At 34.2% G+C, this 22976-nt stretch overlaps 1 protein-coding gene across 2 annotated transcripts in view; it reads right to left on the minus strand.

Moving 5' to 3' along the window:
• Nucleotides 1-22976, minus strand: part of OLA1 (Obg like ATPase 1) — a 189372-nt gene that overhangs the window by 38692 nt on the left and 127704 nt on the right. For both annotated transcript variants that reach the window (XM_036075803.2, XM_036075804.2), the window contains 2 exons: nt 13561-13641; nt 13161-13258 (listed from right to left, as the gene is read on the minus strand). In XM_036075803.2, coding sequence (XP_035931696.1) covers nt 13161-13258; nt 13561-13641 — 179 coding nt within the window. The remainder of the gene's footprint in view (nt 1-13160; nt 13259-13560; nt 13642-22976) is intronic.

The following is a 22976-nucleotide window of genomic DNA, read 5'->3' on the forward strand; positions in this document are numbered from 1 at the left end:
TCTGCCCATTTTTTAATTGGATTGTTAGGGTTTGGTTTTTTTTTTTTTTGTATTGAGTTGTATAAGTTCTTAATATATTTTGGATATTAACCCCTTATCAGATATATCATTTGCAAATATATTCTCCCATTCAGTAGGTTGCCTTTTTGTTTTGTTGGTGGTTGCCTTTGTTGTGCAAAAGCTTTTTATTTTGGTGTAGACCCCAATAGCTTATTTTTCCTTTTGTTTCCTTTGCCTGAGCGGACATATCTAGAAAAATATTTATACAGCCTATGTCAAAGAAATTACTGTGTGTTTTCTTCTAGGAGTCTTATGATATAAGAAAGTGGTCCAGTTTCATTCTTTTGCATATAGCTGTTTTCCCAGAACCATTTATTGAAGAGACTGTCTTTTACCCATTATATATTCTTGCCTCCTTTGTCATAGCTTTTTTTTTTTTTTTTTTTTTAAAGATTTTATGTATTTGCAAGACAGAGAATGAGAGACAGAGAGCATGAGAGGGAGGAGGGTCAGAGGGAGAAGCAGACTCCCTGCTGAGCAGGGAGCCCGATGTGGGACTCGATCCCGGGACTCCAGGATCATGACCTGAGCTGAAGGCAGTCGCCTAACCAACTGAGCCACCCAGGCGCCCACTCCTTTGTCATAGCTTAATTGACCATACAATTTATTTATTTATTTATTTATTTTAATTTTTATTTCCTTTATTTCTAATCTAGCTGTATGGGTTTCTGTGCAATTTTCACTAGAATGCAACTAACAAAAAAAAAACCTGTGCACTTGTTCCATGAAAGGCTTGCTATAAATGCAATAAAATGCAATAAAAATACTTTTTCTGATGAGCTCAAGATAAAAGATGTCTTTAAAATGTTGAACTAGGTTTCTCACTTTATACTTCTCTAAGTAAATAGGTAAATATTTGCGTTCCAGGGTTGTTATGAGGATTGATCCAAATAAGAGAACATATTATAGGGGTGCCTGGGTGGCTCAGTTGGTTAAGCGTCTGCCTTTGGCTCAGGTCATGATCCCGGGGTCCTGGGATCAAGCCCCATGTCAGGCTCCCTGCTTGGCGGGGAGTCTGCTTCTCCCTCTCCCTCTGCCCCTCCCCCTAGCTTGGGTGTGTGCATGCTTCTTTCTGTCTCAAATAAATAAATAAAATCTTAAAAAAAAGAGAACATACTATGTAAGCACCCCAAAAGTCCAGCACATAACACATGCTCAACAAATGGTAGTCAGTATTCTGCCCAAGACATATGTATATATGTTCTTTCCATTATACTGCTATGCATGAATGTAGAATTTAAACAGATTATGCAAATTATCTATCTGTACTTCATCTAATAAAAGATATGCACATATGCACACACATGTACAATTCCCACTCCCAAGAAGGTCTCAAAAACAAATCCAAGTTACTGAAAATACAAGGAAATAGAACAAATTACTATGTGGTTAAAAACACACACACAAACAAAACAACCAAATGGTAGAAGAAAGTACTTATCTTAAAAAATGACTGATAATATGTATTTTCTATGTAAAAATATATAAACTACTTTAACTACTATCCCTATAAAGGGCTATTAAATTGCTACATGTTTGCAATACAGTTTTCAATGACAAATTCATGAAAATTAAAATACAGTTTAGGTAACAATTTTTTTTTTTTTTTTTTTTTTAAAGATTTTATTTATTTATCTGAGAGAGAGAATGGGAGACAGAGAGCATGAGAGGGGAAGGGTCAGAGGGAGAAGCAGACCCCCCGCTGAGCAGGGAGCCCGATGCGGGACTCGATCCCGGGACTCCAGAATCATGACCTGAGCCGAAGGCAGCTGCTTAACCAACTGAGCCACCCAGGCGCCCTAGGTAACAATTTTTATGTTACCTTCAGTTGGCATTCTCTAATCAGGTTATAGTGAATTTTTAGCTTCAAATTTCACAGTGCATTAACTGTTTAACAACAACAAAATCTTATCTAAATGAAATTTATAGTGATAGGAAATGTAGCTAGTATATGACCTATTGCTCAGGCCTTGTCTACCTTTCCCCCCACCAAGGGCCCAAAGCTGAGGTACCATGGCATGGTAGTAAAGATCATGGGCTCTGGAGATAAACTGCTTAGGTTTGAATCTTGGCACACTGACTGGCTATGCAACCTTGGCCAAGTTCCTCAAGCACTCTATACTTGCTTTAGCTTCCTTAAAATAACAATGGTACCAATTTTGTAAGGTTTTTGGGAGTCTTAAATGTAACTGGAATATAGTTAAGTGTTCAGTAAGTGTTGACTTGACGCTGATTACAACTAATACAACATATTAGGCATATGAATTTGTTGTTATTCTAATTCATGATATTCTTTCACTCCCCTGTTCATTTAAACATCAACTCCTTCACCCCTAGCAATAGAATTATTCTTAACAAATTGTATGGTATGCTGGGGGGGGGGGTAGGGAGGCAAATTCTGCTTACCATATTAATATATATAAAATGATCTGTGGTTACAGCTATGTTTTCTGGGGTCTATTCTGTACTACTATTTTAGACACGGCAACTTGATGTAATTTTTAGTTTTTAATTTCAATACGAGCCATTGTATTTTCTCTAACAAAATTTTTATACATGGTATATGGTTAAAAATGGATGCTACGGTGGGTGCTAAAATATACTGCTGTAACAATATTATATAGTTAATAAAATGATAAGGCAAGGCAAAAACACCAACAGCTAAAGCTTAATATCCTAAGAAAGGCACACAGTTGTCATCCTGACAATTATCTCCTTTTATTAACACTAAACAATTTGGTGGAGATGGTATTTTCTGAGATAAAACATAACAAAATGCTCAAGTTACTTAAAGCAACATTTTCAAAGATATCTGAAGGTTCACAAATATATCTTGTTCTGTCATGTGTGGAACAGACATAAACATTCAAGTCAAATGGGTTTATTTCTACTACCTGCCTGCTACAAGAACTTGGTCATATTCTACAATCTCTCCAACTGCCCTATCTATAAAATGGGCATGATGATATCTATGCTTCAGAAATACTCATAAAATTTTCCTATGTTTCACCTATTCTTCTATTAATATCTCACCAATTTCTAAACTCAAAAGGGTGCCTGCCACATAGCAGAAGCTCAATAATAAATGATGATTTGCCATGTATGTCTTTTGGTTTGGTACAGGAAAGGCTAAGTCAATGTCATTTAATGGTACGGCAGGGGTAAGACAGACAAAAGAAAAATGGCACCATTTAAGGCAACAATTTTAAATATAAATTATGTATGAAAAATACTAGTCACCTTCATGCTTCAGACATCCAGATATGCTCTTTGTGAAAAATCTTTTGAAACATCATTTAAAACAAGAAAAAAAGCCAAAAAATGATTACCAACAGATATTATTTTTCTTTTAAATATCAAAATGGATTAAACCCAGAGATGTCTTCCACAGATTATGCAGTTCTTTTTAAAAGAATTTCTAAGGAAAATGTTGATAATCATCAGGAATATTGATGGCTACTCCTTGATCTTAATGACAAATACTTAAAGTACTAAAAAGGTACCTTTGTATCTTTATTAATGGAAACACTAATCTCATTTACCTTTTGGCTAACGTAACCCATTCCTAATCTAAAATGCAGATTGCTTAATCCAATGATCAAAATGTTTCATTTTAGTGAAAAACCAATTCAAGGCCAAAATAGTACAGTGCTGTGTGGGCCAGGTTGGGATTTGTCTGAGGATTCGATGAACTAATATAAATTATGATGTTATAAAATTTTGACAAATGTTAAGTTGCTGTTTTTTAAAAAGAGTTTATTTTTAAGTATTCTATAGCCCCAACATGGGGCCCGAACTTACAACCCCGAGATCAAGAGTCGTAAGCTCTGGGGTGCCTGAGTGGCTCAGTTGGTTAAGCGGCTGCCTTCGGCTCAGGTCATGATCCGAGGGTCCTGGGACCGAGCCCCACATCGGGCTACCTGCTTGGCAGACAGCCTGCTTCTTCCTCTCCCTCTGCCTGCTGCTCTGCTTACTTGTGCTCTCTATCTCTGTTAAATAAATAAATAAAAATCTTAAAAAAAAAAAAAAAAAAAAAAAAAGAGTCGTAAGCTCTGAGCCAGCCAGGCGCCCCAGGCTATTATTTTTAGTAAAGTTCAATCTACTTCTTTGAGGTCATACACTGAGGGACTTCTTTTAAAAGAAGTGCTTTATGAGTGGTAGTGTGGATCAGCAAGTTGCTAGACAAGCATGAAAAAGGAAAGATGAAATTCAAAGTAAATCTACATATTTGCAAACACTACTTTAAAGGTTGTTTAAAACACTTGACAATCTAAGAATTTACAAAGTTCTTTTCAAGTGGTTGTTTTCAGATTTTACTCTTTTTCAATGCTCTGTCACGCATGCCTTTGCATTCGCTGTTTGCTCTCCCTGGACTGAGTTTTCTTCAGATTCTCTCATGGCATACTCTCTCTTACTTCATAAAGGCCTTCCTTAACTACCCTAACTAAAATGGCACCCCCTCTTCCCCTGCCTTATTTTTATTCATTGTTTTAGTTATCTCCTGACATTAAGTATTAAATATTTGTTCACTGGTTGTCTATTATCCCATGAGACTATAAGCCTTAAGGGGGCAAGGGCTTTTTCTGTTTACCATCTAGAATGGTACATGACACACAGAAGGGCTCAATGATTATCTGCTTACAAAAGGAAAAAGGAAACATAGTACCCACCTCCTCAATGAGTTCACAGTCTTCATAAACATAAATTTGAAATTTATATTCATAATCATAAGTTCTTATGAAATTAACTTCTCTTCTTAAGAAAGCATTTAAAAGACTGAATGGATACCAATATGCAGCCCTAAACTTTATAGATAGGGGTGTACTCAAAGTTCCTACGTCAGTTCTTTTAGAACACATTTTTAAGGAGAATTTAAAAATTGGTGATAAAGGGGCGCCTGGGTGGCTCAGTCATTAAGCGTCTGCCTTCGGCTCAGGTCATGATCCCAGGGTCCTGGGATCGAGCCCCGCATCAGGCTCCCTGCTTCTCCCTCTCCCACTCCCCCTGCTTGTGTTCCCTCTGTGTCTCTCTCTGTCAAATAAATAAAATCTTAAAAAAAAAAAAAATTGGTGATAAAAATGGTTACAGATACCAAAATATGTCTCATCCAAACTGCACTATTTCTACTATGTTGTGAATTAAGTAGGCTTTTGAGGGTATTTCATAATCTAATGTTTTTGATGAGGAAATGCTTTCCAGGTCATGTCAGAATAAAAAAATATAACAGTTTGACTTATATAACTAGCCTCAAATACAGATAAGTCAATTCTACAGATAGGTTTTATTTCCACTTTGTCCTCACTCTAGTCAAAGCAATAGCTGCTCACTATGAGGAAAGATCGGAACATGGTTGAGACCCAGAAAAGACTTATTTTCAAGGGGTAAAGATATGAGAGAGGGAATGAGAGTAGAGGAAAGATCAGGTCTTATCTCCAACCCAGGCATATCTGTTGCTCATAAATTGGGTCTCTGCAACTTCAGAAATGCTCTCTATAGTTCCACAGTTACAAAAAAATCCTACCATGACAAACCTGTACATGAGGGTTGAGAAGGTACTAGATATTTATATAGGCATCATTTCTTTGTGAATATGATATAATCCAATTCATTAAAATCATAAAATTCTAGCACTGGAAGAGGGAATCTTAGAGATGATCTTTACTAACTAACTAACCTTCACTGCCTCATCTCCAACACACACACACACACACACACACATATATACTCCAACACACACACACATATATATTCAAAAATAGGGAAAATGAGATATATGATATATAGGAGATTACAATGGAACTGTTTTAAAGGCTTTTTAAAGAATAAACAGCCATTTTTTAAAAAAAAATTATGCTATTGTAATAAACAATGATTTCATCTAATGGAAGCCAAGAAATAACAACAAAATCCTCTAAGCACCAATGGTAAAGTCACAGGGCCCAATCTGAGAAGGAGAGAGGGGCAGAGTCATGGAAGATGGTGGTGATATCAGGGGAGTTTTATTGCTACTGCTACTGTACAACAGAGATGACTCTCGGTTGTTTGTTTTGTTTTGGAGTACAGCTGTTTCAAAGCATAGAACTACAGCCGTAAACATACATATATATATGTATATAATACATTTTATTCCTTTATCCATATAATAAAAAGAAAAACCAAGGGAATATATCCAGAAGATACACTCAGAAGACTAAACAAGTCCTTTTTCTATTATTGTATTCTTTTTAAGTATGGTTATTAAATTTGGGAAATATTGTTTATACAGAACACATTTTATGTGAACATTCTGATGAATTGTCTTCAATATGTGAAAGACTAAATAATTTGCTTGCAGTCAAAGACCTAGTTAGCAACAAATAAGGACCACCACATTAATATTTCAAATTCTAAAGTAGCAGTATTCTTAATATACCAAAATTCCTCGTAATATATACTACCTAATTTATAAATAGACTGTATGCTCAAAGTTTCTTAGAATTCATTTTCTTTCTTTTTTTAAAGATTTTATTTTTTATTTTATTTCTATAGGGAGAGAGAAAGCGCATGCAAGAGGGGAGGGGCAGAGGGAGAGAGAGAATCGCAAAAAGGCTCCACACTCAGCAGGGAGCCTGATGCAGGGCTTGATCTCAGGACTCTGAGATCATGACCTGAGCTGAAATCAAGAGCTGGATGCTTAACTGACTGAGCCAACCAGGTACCCCAGAATTCATTTTCTTTACAGACCCAATGTTATTAATGGTACCCAACATTTTGGTCTAGCCTTCAAAAGTCTATTTAACTCATAATGTAGTAGCTGAACTACAACATTAACTCCAAAAGTAGATCTTGTGACTGGGGAACACAGGAGAGAGCACAGGAATGAAGGGCAGTGGAAATAATACTCCTTTCCTATTCTGCACAAGCAGGATATTAGACAAAACACCAAAACTGCCCCAAATGGCACCCTCTCCTTTCCTCTTCTATAGCCTTCTCCTAGGAAAAACTTATTCAGATCCTGTATACCACATTAAGGCTCCATTACCCCCAACAGTCCTAAAATTTCTAGGCTTCAAAATTCTCCTCCACTTCTACCAACTACTACTAGTTAAAACTCTTATTTTATGAGTGTAGCTCATCTCAACTCACAGTTTTGGAAACAAAATTTGATCTACAGGTCCTTCATCTCCGGGGCACAAATTTTTAAAAATATTAATAGTCCCTGAATTATTCACCAACGTAAGTGGGGTAGAGAGGCGGGAAAATTCTTTTGTGTACATGAATCATCTGTAATTTGAAAAACACTATATCAGTCAAACTTTTCCTTTCATTTCTTAGATTATGTATGTGTGTGCATGTATGGGGAACATATATTTTAATTTCATATGAGAGAATCCTAGAGGACACTTGTTTGTTATGTTTTATATGGAAAACATTTTAATTGTTCCTTTTTAAAAAAATTTTAATTCCAGTATAGTTAACATACAGTGTTATATCAGTTTCAGATGTAGAATAGAGTAATTCAACAATTCTACACATTACTCAGCGCTCATCATAATAAGTGTACACTTTAGTCCCCATCACCTGTTCCACACATCCCCCTACTGACCTCCCCTCTGGTAAGAGAACACTTGTTTTTTTAGAAGAGCTTTAGTCTCTTAAAGCTAGAAACAACTCTGTGAAACGTTTCCCTATTATATATGCAGTGAAATTCTTCAGCTACTTTAAAAAAGATAAATGTCCTGACATATTTGATAAATTATATCACTCATAAATCAGTAAGTCAATAGATGTGCTAATGAAAATAACAACTGACCCTCCCAAAAGTATCACTTTCTCAAATTCAGTGAACCATTTTGCAAACAGAAATTATTGTCTGTAAATAGTACTAGGCAAAAATGCAAATAAGCCAGGGGAAATTCCTAAAATGCATAGTACAGTGGGTAGCATTATAAATAGCATTGTATTCCTATAAAAAGATGTGATTTCTTCTATAATTATCTTTTTCATAATATGGAATCAGAGTTGTTATTTGGTTTCGTTATGACTAAGCACTCTAGGGTACTAATATCACTTGATAAGAATATGAAATTGCTGAAAGAGTACCCAAAATCCACTTAATGAAACAGAAAGAAAATCACAAGTATTATTACATGTATATACGTGTACAAATGCAAAAGAACATTCCAAGTAAAAAGATTTCTGAATGAGCAAAGTCCTTTCCCTCCTACCTCTTTTAGAGTTCCATCTCTTATAATAAAAAAAAAAAAATTGTTTTGCTTTAGTATATTCTTTTAAGCTCTCAAGATTCTGATCCAAGAAATTAGAAAATAATCAATTCCACAAAATCCATTCACTGGAAATTATTTGAAATCCCAACTCCCAACTTGTAGTGTATATGATACTGTTTCAAAGCTTTATCATAATACAAATTAAAAAGCAGATAGTTGAGAATCATCTAGTAGCAAAAACAAAAGACTGTAAAACAAAGAAGGGGTCTTAAGAAAAATTTTTAGATTCATTTATAACAAGTAAAATTAAGAATATTTTGTCCAGAAGTTCACCAATTTAATCAATCTCATATTTTAAAAAATGGCTTAGTTTAGACTTCCAGAATACACTTGACCTGCCCTATCACCCCTTCATATCTGTCAAAGGAGCATATAAGCACTGGTCCTCATAAAGGAATCACCATTAAAAAAAGTATTTGATTTATGAAAATCATTATAAATTATAGCTTATAAAATTTAATTCAGCTAAAAAACCTCTCACGTGTTAAAATAAACCTACCAGCGTTATGTTGTGATTTGAAGTAGGTAGGAACACACTCAGAATAAATAATGTATTCTCATAGGCTTCACAATGTTAGGTACTTCAAGATGAAGGGGACACAACAACCCCCGAAAACTATATGAACCACAAATGACAAAAAATAGAAATTATAATCCCCCAAAACATTGCATGGATATCTCAGGGCTTTTCCTTTGCCACACTAGTGGATGACAAAAACATTTAAAAATCTCATATATGTGAATCTTGCTTTATACAACAGGGTATGTTTCTGAAAACTTTATGTGAATTAAACCTAATTTCAAAACTACTTGAGAAGCTCCTAAACTAAAATGAATAATTTTTTTAAGAATAATTACTTATTCTCACTTTCTCTGTTTCAAGTAAATCAAATGTATAACAATGTGATTTTTCCACAGCAGCATAAATTTCTAGCTTCAGTAAATAATCTTGTCAGAAATTGATGACTTCTTAGAATAGTTTTATAGAAATAGTTTTACCTTTATGTAGGTATATGTATGTACATGTATATCTGTATTGTGTATATAGATATATAGACATACAAAATTATATGTAAAAAATGAATATATTTTCTTCTTCATTCAGAGTTGCTGAGATACAGTACCTGTAATCCTCACATACAGTTCAAGAAATCAAGGAAATGTTGGATTTATTCTGTGATTCTCCCCCTAACCAGGCACACAATGTATAGTATCGCCAAACTATTTCTAGTTGCTGTATACAAATTATGTGGAAAACTAACAAAAACAGGAAAGTGGGGATGAGGGGACTGAATCACAGAATAGTAAGAATTAATAAAACCTTTTTCTATTTAGAATTCAGTTAGTGAAGCTGACACATTGCCCTTGGTTACACAACAACTTAAAAGACAGAAAATATTTGTCTATCTATCTTGAATCAATTTCAATACCCAGATTAACGGACTCATATAATATTAGTCAAAGGGTAATGTTTAGTGACCACAAGCCCACCAAGGCATATGCAAATATACATGTTTATACACATACCCATGCACACAAGAAGTCTGAATGTCTTAAATGTTAGTTATATTTTTCAGTTGAATATTAACGTGTAGCATATATAAGCAATAAAATGGAATTATCCTTTACCAATAGTTTTAAGATAGGGGCAAGAGAACACAAAAATGAAACATAATTGGAAGCTATGTAGGTATACAAAATATCTAAAATTAGTTTGCTCTACTGACTTCATAACTGGATGGCATATACTACTTACAGAGCAACAAAGGTACAAAGATTGAAATTTAAACCCCTAATTAAGCAATGGTTTGACAGTTCTAATGTCCTGTACCTGCCTGATACCGTAACTCACTAGGCAATCTCAAATGAAAATTAATATGGCAGACAATACAATTTTAGTTATAAGTAACAACTGATCGTTTTTAAAAAATGAAATCCTCAAATGTTCAAAAATCATTGGCACTCACCAAGACAACTTCTGCATTCAAAGAACAGCAATTTGTAATAATAAAAAAGGTTTCTGTGGATTCCCCTTACAACATCTTGATTACTGTCATCTGATCATAACACAACCATACTAACCCGGCTGCCATGTCAGCTTCTCTTCAAGGGGCTAGGTCTTAATCATAAATCAACGAAATGACTAATTCACATCGTTAAAACCAGCGAGTAGATTTCCGTTTTTTACATCTTTCAAAAGGTCAGTGTACCTACTCAATAACAAAACAGACTTATCTTTCAAAATGCTTCCTTCTTTTCTAGGATTGAAAAACAATGTTAGCATTTAAATTTAAAGTAAACTCCAACTAGTAATTAAAATGTTCATTACGTCTGAAATGGTGACCCCCTAAAATATAGTTTCCTATATTCTTCCTATTCCTATATTCTACTCTAACTAGTAATTAAAATGTTCATTATGTCTGAAATGGTGACCCACTAAACTACAGTTTCCTACAGTCTTCCTCTTATGGCCCAAATCACAAATCCCTCCTCCTCCTCCTCCTCTTTCCTTACCATTTAAAATAGTTTTCTAGATCTAAAAGACCCATGAAAATATTTATTACTGCTTCCTGCATCAGTCTTAATTTGCTACACTAATATTATATAATAACTTTAAAAAACAAAACTTTTTCTTTTGCTAAAGGAGCAACTAATGCAAATGGAGCTTAGATTTTATAAATGCTAGAAAGAGATGCTAACATAAATTAAAAGGATTTAGTAGTTAAAATGTATCTTAACTGTTTACATCTGCTTGCAGTGTAATGATGAAAATGATGAAAACCTAGTGTTCATATCCTTCATAATAAAAATTTATTCTGCACTTTAATACAAAGGCTATGTTGCATAAACAGAGGATTTAAAGCTGTAGCAGAGTGGCTGAATGAAAGGAAAATGGCAATCTTTCTGGCTCCAGGAGATGCCATTCCCTATCACACAATGTTTCCCACTCATAAATACATGACAAATACTTCCTCAATCATTTTTTATGAGCAGGGATGCACAGGGGGTAGTCAATGGCTAGCTTGAGGGAAAATAGGAACAGCAGGCGGCAGAAACTGTACAGAAAATGGCTATGTGGTAAATTCTCTTCTGGAACATCACTCAGTTACCCAGTCTTTGATCTTTCAGCTACAATTACACTAACTTGCACAAGATCTGATTCCCCCACCCCCCCACCAAACATACACACAACCCCAAACCAGATCATTAGTTATATATAAAATCTAAAATTTGGTTTTATAAATAGGATCATCCATACCTCTACATCTTTATAAATTAAAATTTGCTATTTAGACAAGAGTTTGCTTTCAATTGGCTATAACCATATCATCATCACAACTGGTCTCACAAAAAACATGGGGTGTCTGGCGACAGCTAAATCACAGACTGGCGTCTCCCAAGCAGTCTGTCTACCATTAGGGTCTGGGAAATGGTATTTACTATACAATTAGAGCCAGGGAGTTCTACCTGTAATCATCCAGATACAGGTGTGAGAAGCCCCTTTGGGCAAGGAAACTGACTCATCCCTTTTCATGTAAACTTTGATGTCTGTATTGTTTCATGAAGCCTCAGGAAACCTTACCATTCATACTACAATAAGATTTATTAACTGAGATCAAGTAGTAAACTTTAAAATTCCTTCCCAAAGGTAACAATTTTTAACACATTAATCATCAAATTTATAAGAATTTGAAACAAGACAGTACTGATTATTTTAAAGTTAATTATCTATTGGAGGACACTGACCAGTCAGAATTGAATTTTCATGTTAAGTTTATGCTTTCTAGAACACTGCCAATAAAGAGGACAAATTCAGTTTCCTATCAGGAACACAAAATGTCTTAAAGTAATATCAACAGGGCATTTTTAGTTGCAGTAATTTCACAGAATTTATTCTAATCATTTATTGGAGTTAACCATCTGACATTAATTATTGTTTTGGCTTCCAGTCTATGAATGTTTATTTTTCAGTTTAAAGCTTCTCACTCTTTGATATCATATGGAAATGAGAATTTTTAATGGAAAATTGAAACCATGTGCATCTAAGTACTTAATGAAGTACAGGGAAAAACCGACAATATATTTTAGGAGAACGCAGATATTTTGCTTTGGATAGTTTTGATTTGTTTGTATGACTTAATAGCATAAAATACTGAGGGTCCTGTGAGGCAAGTCAAAGTGAGTGCAATGCCAAATGTGTACATGCCCCACATGTTACATGAACATAGGAGTTTTTGAAGTTATTAGTGAACGAAAGAAAACCTTGTACATTTGGGTTACATGTCAAAAATGTTAACACATGAATGCAGCTTTTACCTTTGTACACTTTAAAAGTGTTTGAAACAGATAACTGATTTTCCTCTCCCCATCCCACACACAGTTTTTTTAACTGAAAAAAAATTTTAAAGCATTTGATCTGGATTTTAAAACTTATGCTCAGCTATAATCTCAAGTGGGTATTTTAAGGCCACATATAATATCAACACAGTTAGAAATTCCTAGTTTAGAAAGTTTTATTGCTCTAACTACATTTATTCTCATTTTGCAGAGGAAACAAACAATAACGTCTATTAAATTTAAATTTAATAAGTAAATACGCATGATTCAATATTGCCTAACTTAATTCTGTTTTTTTCTTAAGTTCTCTCAGTAGATCAATTAGGAGATTCATCTCAGAATGTACAAAACCAGACAAAGCTTTCTCAACCGTTTTAAACTTTATAATAATAAGGAGAAAAATATTAAAATCTAACATAGTCGTAAGTTCATATGTATGTGTGTTTGTGGGTAGAGACAGGATATGTCTGAATATCTCTAGGGGGAAACACTTACCATTTGTTTTTCTTTCTAATGTAGTCTTTTTCAGAAAGATTAACCAAGTAGACCATTGGTTTTGAAGTCAGAAATAAGTGTTTATTCAACACTTCAATCTAAAGTGGGAAACAGAGAAAGAATCCTTTTTAAAAGTTGAATAACTTGAAAATAAACTCTTTTCAAACAAGTAGCCATTTTCATTTTCATAATTCTTGTTTCTTAAGAGATTAGCAGTTATGAAATATCAGGAGTAGGGGAAAAGAAAATAATAACAAGCCCGGGAATAAGCAATCATTGACAGAAATAAAGTTTAACTAGATATTACCAGTAATAATATATAAAATAATGGAAAATCTAATTTGTTCTCTAAGAAGTCAAAGCCAAGGCAGGAATAGAAGGCATGATATTTATAACTTACCTCTTTGTCGTTCCAGTCATGATAGAAGCGAACAGGTTTCTTCTGATCTATAACCCAGGATTTGACTTTGCACATTATATCCTGCACAAGATTGAGAAAAAAGTGAATACAAGATGGACACTAAACATTTAGATACGAAATACTAAAATTAAGAGTTTTCAAATCCTCAAAGTAAAAACAGTCAATTTTATATGAAAGGGGAACTAAGTCACACACATAATTATTTTTTAATACCTCATCAAAAATCCAAATACCAATGAAACGTTGTTGTGGCATTAACATTTTAATATATATGTGGAATACTAGCAAAATTAGTAACAGTCTTAAAAATTTCAAGACAATTCACATACACCAAAGACTGTAAGAGCTAATAGTATTTCAACATCACCTAGTGATGCCACTTACAAGATAAACATGCTATTAGGAAATGGAGGGAGGGGGGAATACTGGAAAGAGACGGAATTATAATTTTTTCCTTAAAAAGAAAAACAAAATAGATGAAATTGAACCTATTATTGATGATCTACCCTCCAAAATATTAAATCAACTGACCAAACCCTTTTAATTCGGAATTAATTTTTTGCCAACACCTTCTTCCTGCCCACTTCTCCTGTCCCCGCTCCAACACCGCCCCCCCCCCCCAACCTGCCAAAGCCTCCATTACACAATGGCAAGAGCCCTGCACTGGTGACCTCCAACCAGCTGCATTCACTTTCAGAACATCTCTCTCTGCTGGAAATCTAAAGGCCTTTTAGTTAGCAAGCTAGTGTGCATTCAGAAGGAGTAACTGCAGGAAGAGCCCAATGTGCTTTGTTTCTCTAGCCTTTCTTCACAGAAAGATTAATCATCTGTGAAATGGAAACGGCAAACAGCAAGTGACACAAACTGAACCCTTCAAGTCTTTCCTCATCAGTTTTGTGGTTCTGAATCTAAAAGCTGCGTGTGGCAAGGTTCTTCTTACAGGCAGGTGTTAATAAAAGGCTCTTGGGTCTGAAAGGTCAAACTTAGCTCTTCCAGAAGAAGTGCGTTTGAGAGTCATCTGGTTTTTTGTTGTTGTTGTTAAAGATAATTTATGGATATGTTTTAAATATGCATTTCTCACAAATTTATTGTAATACACAGTTATTAGCAATAGATTTTTTAGGTTTTCATCGATGTATTTACTTTACCATAAATCAGTTATTTTTCTATAAATATCCCCTTGTATAAATTACCTCAATATTTAGTATACCTTCCTTCCAAATCTTGCTGTTACCAACAGGAAAAATAAGGAAAAAGCCCTATGTCCTTAGATCCTGATTTGAAACTCTCCAGGAAAAAGACTTCCCACAGATTTTAACAAGGAAGGGGTAAGCTGAAAACTTTTAATGAAATCTAACATGTTCTGCTTAAGAATAATCACTTTTACTCTTCTATAACTGAATTTCACTCATAAATGTTTAAAAGTGGCTAATGTAACACCATTTCCTACAAGGAGAAGATCAAAGTGCTATATTACAAATGCGTTATGATTAAAAAAGCCCTGTGCAGCCTTGCTATTAACTGTTCTTTAAACCCTAAAAGGCTTCCCATAGATCTCACTTGGCACTGCATATACAACCTTTGACAAGTAATGTAGACCATTTTTATTCATTGCCTAAAATTGTAGGCAATTATGTGCGTCACACTGGCCACCTGCAAATTCTGAATGCCTGCTCCAGTTGTCAGTGCAAAAAACTAATGTCGGAGGGGATTAATCTAGGGGGAGAGAGTCCTCTTTAATGGCTCCAGCAGGTGAAATGGCCCAGCTGGTTACTATGATGAGTGGCCAGAACAGCTTATGTAGAGACACGCAACAAGATTATACAAAAGAAGGAGAAGACAGTGGTACCATCTTATATTTGGTTCCATTAGTTTTTTCAATTAAAAAAAGAAAAGAGAAGAAAACAGACAAAAGAAAGCCAAACCAAAAATAAGGAAGGAAATTAAATTTTAATCATATAAAAAGTATAATATACTTTTGTAACTATAAACATTTTTATAAAACCTAAAGGGCCCCAATAAATGATGATCACTAGTGAAGGAATTTCAGTATTTCTCTTTCATTTTAAATTAACTACACAATGACTCCAGACATTGAAATCTTATCACATAATCTTTTTGGCATTAGTTTTTTTTCTCCTCACACCAACACATTATACTACAAATTAGAAACAGTCAATTTTAAAGAGAATTTACTCATAATTAAAGTTCTCAAACAGTACATTCATTAAAGCCACATTCAAACCTTTTAAGAAAAAATTTATAGAGTATAACCAAATATTTGACGAGTTGAAAGTAAAAATGTTTTAAAATTTTAAATGTTTTATTTTTTACCCAATACTCTCTTCATTAGCTCCATAAAAGATTTAACAAACAAGAAAAGACACCTTAGATTATTAAAAGATGCCAGTTTACTTAAGGCAAAAAAAGATCGCTCTCAGGTAAGAATATCTTACATAAATAATCATTATATGGTATAGTTGTGATGTGCTGTTATTCTTACATAAGAATTTTAATTTTAGCAAAAAATTAAAAGATGTTTTATGTTCCTTATCTGAAAAACTTCTAAGCAGATGAACGAAAACATTTGGACAAATTTGTATATAATACTTAATGGACTAAAATTTTTCTTATGCTTATATATAAATACATATATTAATACTTACGATGAGAACAACAAAACGTTCCAGTTAACCGAGAAAATAATCTAATACATACTTACCCTACTCCTAACAATACAATAAACGCAATCCAAAAAACACAGAAACACCTTAATGCTTGAGGCATCAGAAGTTACTTTAGGATTTCATAATTTCTTTAGCAACATCATTATGTAGAAATACAGACGTAGGAGGATAACTTTTGTTTTGATAACTTTAACAAAGTCTTCACTTTCAAAATCCTATAACATAATGAAGATTATGCAAAATTTCCTGGATATTTGAACTTTTTGGTTATTTTGCAGTGGTATGAGTATACTGATTAGAGAGGTAACAACTTAATGCTTAAGTGTGAAAATAAATCCTAGGTCTACCATTTACCAGGTCTGTGACCTATTACTTCATTGATAAACATAGATGATGACACTATCTACTCCTGGGGGTTGTTGTGAAGATCAAAAGAGATAATGCATATAAGGTGTTTAGCACAGTGCTCGGCACAGAGTGAGTTCTCAGTAAATGTGTGCTGGTGCCATTGTTATTATGATAGTTGAAAGATTAAATACCAGTCGTCTACAAAATGGCAACATAATCTCTTGGGTACTCCCTTAACGCATATATACATCTTCTCCAATCTGAATACTGTTCATTAGTCCTTTTCTTCAAATTTCTGAAGGTTTACCAACAATATTGGCTTTCTTAGTGAAATCTCAATTCAGGCGTCTAGTCTTAACATTCTACAAGAACTAGTTTTTACTGAACAACTACCTTTTAACTAAAAAGAAAATCCAAACTCACCTTGAATTCCTCACTCATATGCTTTGACTCTTCTTACTAATAGTCTCACATTTAACTTAAGAAATGCTCTATTTTCTTGATGTATTTTATTATTGTTGTTAATAGCAGTTGTAATGTATTTAGGTTCACAGAGAACGTGTGATTTGCCTAAATTCCCATAGCCAGTAAGTGGCAGAGCTAAGATTCAAATTCAGGTCTAAGTGACTCAGAAATTCATGTTCTGCCCAATCACCCTGGCCTATTTGTCTTCCTCACTGTTTTTCCAATTGCTCTTTGTTTAGCCTAGTTATTCCCAAGGTTGTTATTCCAGGTCCTCATTCTTGGTCCAAGGTCATCAGGGAAATTTACTATCGGGATTAATACTACCTGATTGTCAATCCATGTATTACAAAAATCATATTTTTCTTTGCACACAATAACATAACTGACTTTCCAAGACTACATACTAGACTTCTCTATTTTGGTATTCTTCAGTTTCCAGAGCAAGAATTATTAATCTGTGACCCATAACTAGATTTCAGGGGTTCCTTAACACCTTGAAATTGTATATAAAGTTCTATGTTTATGTGCCTTTGAGGGATGATGGCACATATCTTCCAAATGCTTTTAAGAGGAATTCATCATCCCCAAATCCAAGAACCTGGGTTATGAGTAATGCCCCAACAACAGCCAATTAAGTATATGTTCTAGGTCCATAGACTCCCAGACCTGAGGTCCAGAGACACTAACTTAAAACTTCTTTCGGCCAGACCCTCACTCAAAATTCATCTGTACTGATCAACACCATGCTGATAAAAATTCTAGCCACTACAACATATAACACAATTCTAGTTAAAATCATAACAGGGATGTTGGAGAATGTTACAAATTGAATATATCATTATTCTAAAAAAAAACGAACTGCTTGAGAGTAAAAAATATATAGAGAGAAAACTACATGACTTGCCTTGCTATGTATTAAACCATAAAGCTACAGTAATTAGAATAGTGTGATACTAGCACAAGAAGAGAGATTTGGATTAGGAATAACCTAAAAACCCATTAATTGGAGATTTGCTAATGAATTATGGGACATTCATATAACAGAACGGTTTTTATCCATTAAGACAAGACATAGCTGTATGTACATTTGTATGGGAAAATGTCCAATTTAATGCATTGCTAAGTGAAAAAAGCAGGTTCAGAACAACGAAATAAAGTTAAGAATATGAATTTTGCCATCAAAAAGATTTGGGTTTGAGTTCTGGCTCTGCCACTTTCTACCTGTATAACCTTGGGGCAGTTACTTAACATCTCTAATTTTGTTTTTGTAAAATTGGGATAACTCCAATTCAACACATGGTGATTATGAGGATTAAATGAGAAAATATGTGTAAAGTAACTGCCTCAGCTCCAGGCACATAGTAAATGCTCAATTTTAAAATTTTTTTTTAGAATTGAGCATTTACTATGTGCCTGGAGCTGAGGCAGTTACTTTACACATATTTTCTCATTTAATCCTCATAATCACCATGTGTTGAATTGGAGTTATCCCAATTTTACAAAAACAAAATTAGAGATGTTAGAATTAGGTATTAAGTATTATTATTTATGGCAGAATGTATAATGTGATCCCAATTGTGGTTTTGAAACTATATATAATACATACAAACAAATGCACTCAAATAATGAAACTAGATAGATGCCATACCAAATTGTTAGCAATAGAAATTTCTAGAAGATTGGATACCAGAGAAGCTTTACCTTTCTGCCTTCTTTTTTAAAACTACAATGCTGTTTTATTTATTCTTAACCAAAAAACATCATCTTTACAATAGGAAAAGAAATAAAGATATTTACAGTGTGAGGGGGAAGGGAGGCTTCATCTATTCACTGCTCACCATCTGTAATCCTAAAATTTGATGACTAAATAGATAAGACCTGGCAATTTATCAAGGTGACTCACTCTTATTCTGTAATAATTATAGCTTCCAAGTCTGATACTTCTCTCTAGCCAAATCCACTATCCCAATACCTGATGCTGACACCCAGATGAGCTGATCTGTGCTGGTGAGGTGGCTTTAACTAACACACAGTCAACAATGCACTCAGACCAAAATAATGGGGGTCAGGGCTTCAGCTCAAAATAGTCTGGCTAGGAGTCCAGTAATACAGCTTCTTCTTGCTCCAACCCAGAGTATCCCCTTTAAATATCCCAAGTTGAGGACAGATCAATCTATGTTTTCTCTCACGAAACAGACCTTCGTTGTATATTCTAACTTGATATTTAGGATCTGCCTGAATCAGAATATTAAACATTTGTTGCTCTACTAAATGAATGCTGTTTATGGAGACCAGAGTACTGATCCTTGACTACCATCTTTTTATATACTTCAGTGACTAAAACTCCCAGTAAAGAATCAACAAAAGACTCAACTAAGCCAATTGGCAGCAATGCTCTGCATGGCTCTGTGTGTGTGTGTGTGTGTGTGCACGTGCATGCATATGTGTGTAAGGAAGCTATCATCCAAGAATCAAAATAATAGGTTAATTCTACCAATAATGGGGGTAGAATGTATGTTGGTAGTTGTGGGTTTTCAGTTATGTGATTCACTGAAGTAAACAGTGAGAACTTAACACAGCAAAGCTCTTGGCCTTTTGGCCATAAACTGAGTGGCAACCAGAATGGACACCCAATTCATTCTTGAGGTATAGATTTCAAGAGGATTTGAACATTACTAAAAAGAAGAAGGCAACAATCCTATATGATCCCTGTAAATCAGTCTGAATGGATTTCACCATGTTCAAGGAAGTATGGTGGGGGTGAGGTGTGGAGTCCACAAATTTGATTTTAACAAAAAGGCTACTGAAAAAGGAATGTCAGAAAGGAAGCAGAAAATGATCACGCATGTGTGCGTGCACACATACCCTCTTAATGAATTATGTGGCATACTTGGCAGAATGCAAAAAGATAGAGCATCTATGAAACAGGAGCATGAGGCCATAAAGAGAGAAGAGTAATGTCAGAAAAAAATGGATGAAATGTTGAGAGAGTTGACAAACTAAGAAAAATTTATAAGGAAACCAAAATCTAAGTAGAAAGTAGGAAATAAAAGTAGGAAAATAAAAATCCAAATTGAAAATTCAACTGATACAAGCAGAAGACAATCAGTGGTTTGAATGTCAAACTTGAGAAAGGGTTATACTAAAGTATCAAATATACTCAGTATAAACTACATTAAGTATATAGCTTGATGAAGTATCACAGAATGAACACATACCTATAACTACTCTGATCAATATACACAATACTATTAGCAATGCAGTCACAATGTTTCATTCTTCTCCAGAGATATTTACTATCCTGGCTTTTTTGAATCACAAATTAGCCTGTTACTGAAATTTATAGAAATAGAATCATACAATATGCATTATCTTGTGTCTAACTTCTTTTGTTCAACATAGTGGAATTCATCCACGTTGTTAGAAATAGCAGTAGTACGTATCTTCTTTGCCATGTAATATTTCCCTGTATGGATATTTCACAGTGTATTTATCCATTCCACTGTTGGACACTTAGGATTGTTTATACTTTAAAAGCTAGTATGAATAAAGCTGCCATAAACATTCTTGTACATGTATTTTGGTAAATTTGTACATGCATTGCTCTATCATAGGTCAAACATTTACCCAAAGTTAGCATATATTGCTAATCAGTTTCTTTCCAACATTTGGTATTGTCAGTGTTCTTAATTTAAGGTGTGGTATCATTCTGTAGTCTGAATTTGCATTTCCCTAATGATTAATGGAGGATTTCCTCTTGCATGAAGTACATGTTCAAATCTTTTGCCCACCTTTCTATTGGGCTGTCTTTTCCTTATTTATTTGTAGCTCTCTGCATATTCTATAGACAAGTTCTTTGTTATATGCTGCAAATATCTTCTTTCACTCTGTAGCTTTTCCCTCTCTTGTTTAACGGAAGTCTTAATGTGAATATAGTACAATTTTAAAATCTTTCCCTTAGGGGGACCTGGGTGGCACAGTCGGTTGAGTGTCCGACTCTTGGTTTTGGCTCAGGGGGTGATCAAGCTCCACATCAGGCGCCACGCTCAGGGGGGAGTCTGCCTGAGACTCTCTCTCTCCCTCTTCCTCTGCCCCTCCCCACCACATGCACACGCGAGAGTGTTCTCCCTCTCTCTAAAATAAATAAATCCTCAAAAAAATAAAATCTTTTATGATTATTGCTTTTTGTATCTTGTTTAAAAAATATTTGTCTATTACAGGGTGATGAAAATATTTTATGCTATATAATAGATATTTTATTCCGTAAGAGTTTCATTTTCACTTTTTACTCTATGTAGACTTTACCTTTTTTGTACAGTGTGAGGTGGGTGAGGATTTATTTTCTCTCTCACAGGATATATAACTGACCCAACACCATTTCTTAAGAAAATCATTCATTTCTGTTACTCTGCAGTACCATCTTCACCACAAATCACATTTGTATCTGTATAACCATTCTGTTCCATGATCAATTTGTCTATCCTTGACTGTCTTAATCACTGCAGCTTTAGAATAATCTTGATATAAGGTTCATGTGTACCACATCCTCTAACTCTATTTTTCTTTGAGACCATCTTAACTATTTTTGGACCTTTGCATTTCCATGTAAGATGTGTGTCTTATAAGCAGCACAGAGGTAGGCTTTTGAAATCCAATTTGACATTTTTTGTCTTATTTAATTTTTTAAAAATTTATTGAGGTAAAATTCACATAAATTCATATAAACATAAAATCAATTATTCTTAAGTAGTTTAGTACTAAAAACTTGGTATATTCACGATGTTATGGACCTCTCACCTCACTTCCAAAACATTTCTATCACACCAAAATAAAATCTCATATTCACTGAGCAGTTTCTTCCCATTCTCCCCTTCCCCTAGTCCCTGGTAACCACCAATCTGCAGTTCTGTCTCTATGAAATTTACTTATTCAGGAGATTTCACACAAATGGAATCATACAATATATGACCTTTGTGTTTGAGTTCTTTCACTTACCTTAAGGTCTTCAAGGTTGATCCACATCTAGCATCAGTAGTCATTTACTTTTTGTTTTGTTTTGTTTTGTTTTTTAAAAAAATTCCAATATAGTTAACATACAGTTGTAGATTAGTTTCAGGTGTACAATATAGTAACTCAACAATTCCATACATCACCCAGTGCTCATGACCGACAGGTGCCCTCCTTAATCCTCATCACCTATTTCTCCCAACACCCCTCTGATAACCATTAGTTTGTTCTCTATACTTAAGAGTCTGTTTCTTGGCTTGTCTCTCTCTAGTACTCATTTACTTTTTATGGTTAAATAACATTACACTATATGTATATACCACAATTTATTTATCCACTCATCCCTGATGGACATTTGGGCTGTTTTCCACATTCTGGCTATTGTGAATAACACTTCTGTGAATATGCATGTACATATATTTGTTTGAGTACCTGTTTTAAATTCTTTTGGAAATATCAATCCAAGAATTTAACTGCTGGGTCATACGGTAATTCTATGTTTAACGAAATTTAACTATTTGAGGAGCCAAAAACTCTTTGTCTTTTAACTGGAGTATTATTACTCTACTCTTTCACTCTATTATTGCCTTCTCCCACTGATTGTGCTATTATTGTCATATATTTTCACTGTATCTCTATACATTAAATCATAAAACATTTTATTTTTGTTTTTTTATTTTGAAATAATTTTAAGCTTAAGAAAAGCTACAAGAATAACAGAGAAATGTCTGTACATTCAGATTCATTAATGTAACATTTTGCCACATTTGTTTTATCCTTTCTCTATCTCTACACATACAAGAAAATATAGGCATATTATTATACCCATATATCTACATATTGCCAGAATTCAGTGACAGACTAAATATGTGAAATGATGGGAAGAGA

The sequence above is a fragment of the Halichoerus grypus genome, chromosome 4 (assembly GCF_964656455.1).
Source record: "Halichoerus grypus chromosome 4, mHalGry1.hap1.1, whole genome shotgun sequence".
In the NCBI taxonomy this organism is placed as follows: Eukaryota; Metazoa; Chordata; class Mammalia; order Carnivora; family Phocidae; genus Halichoerus; species Halichoerus grypus.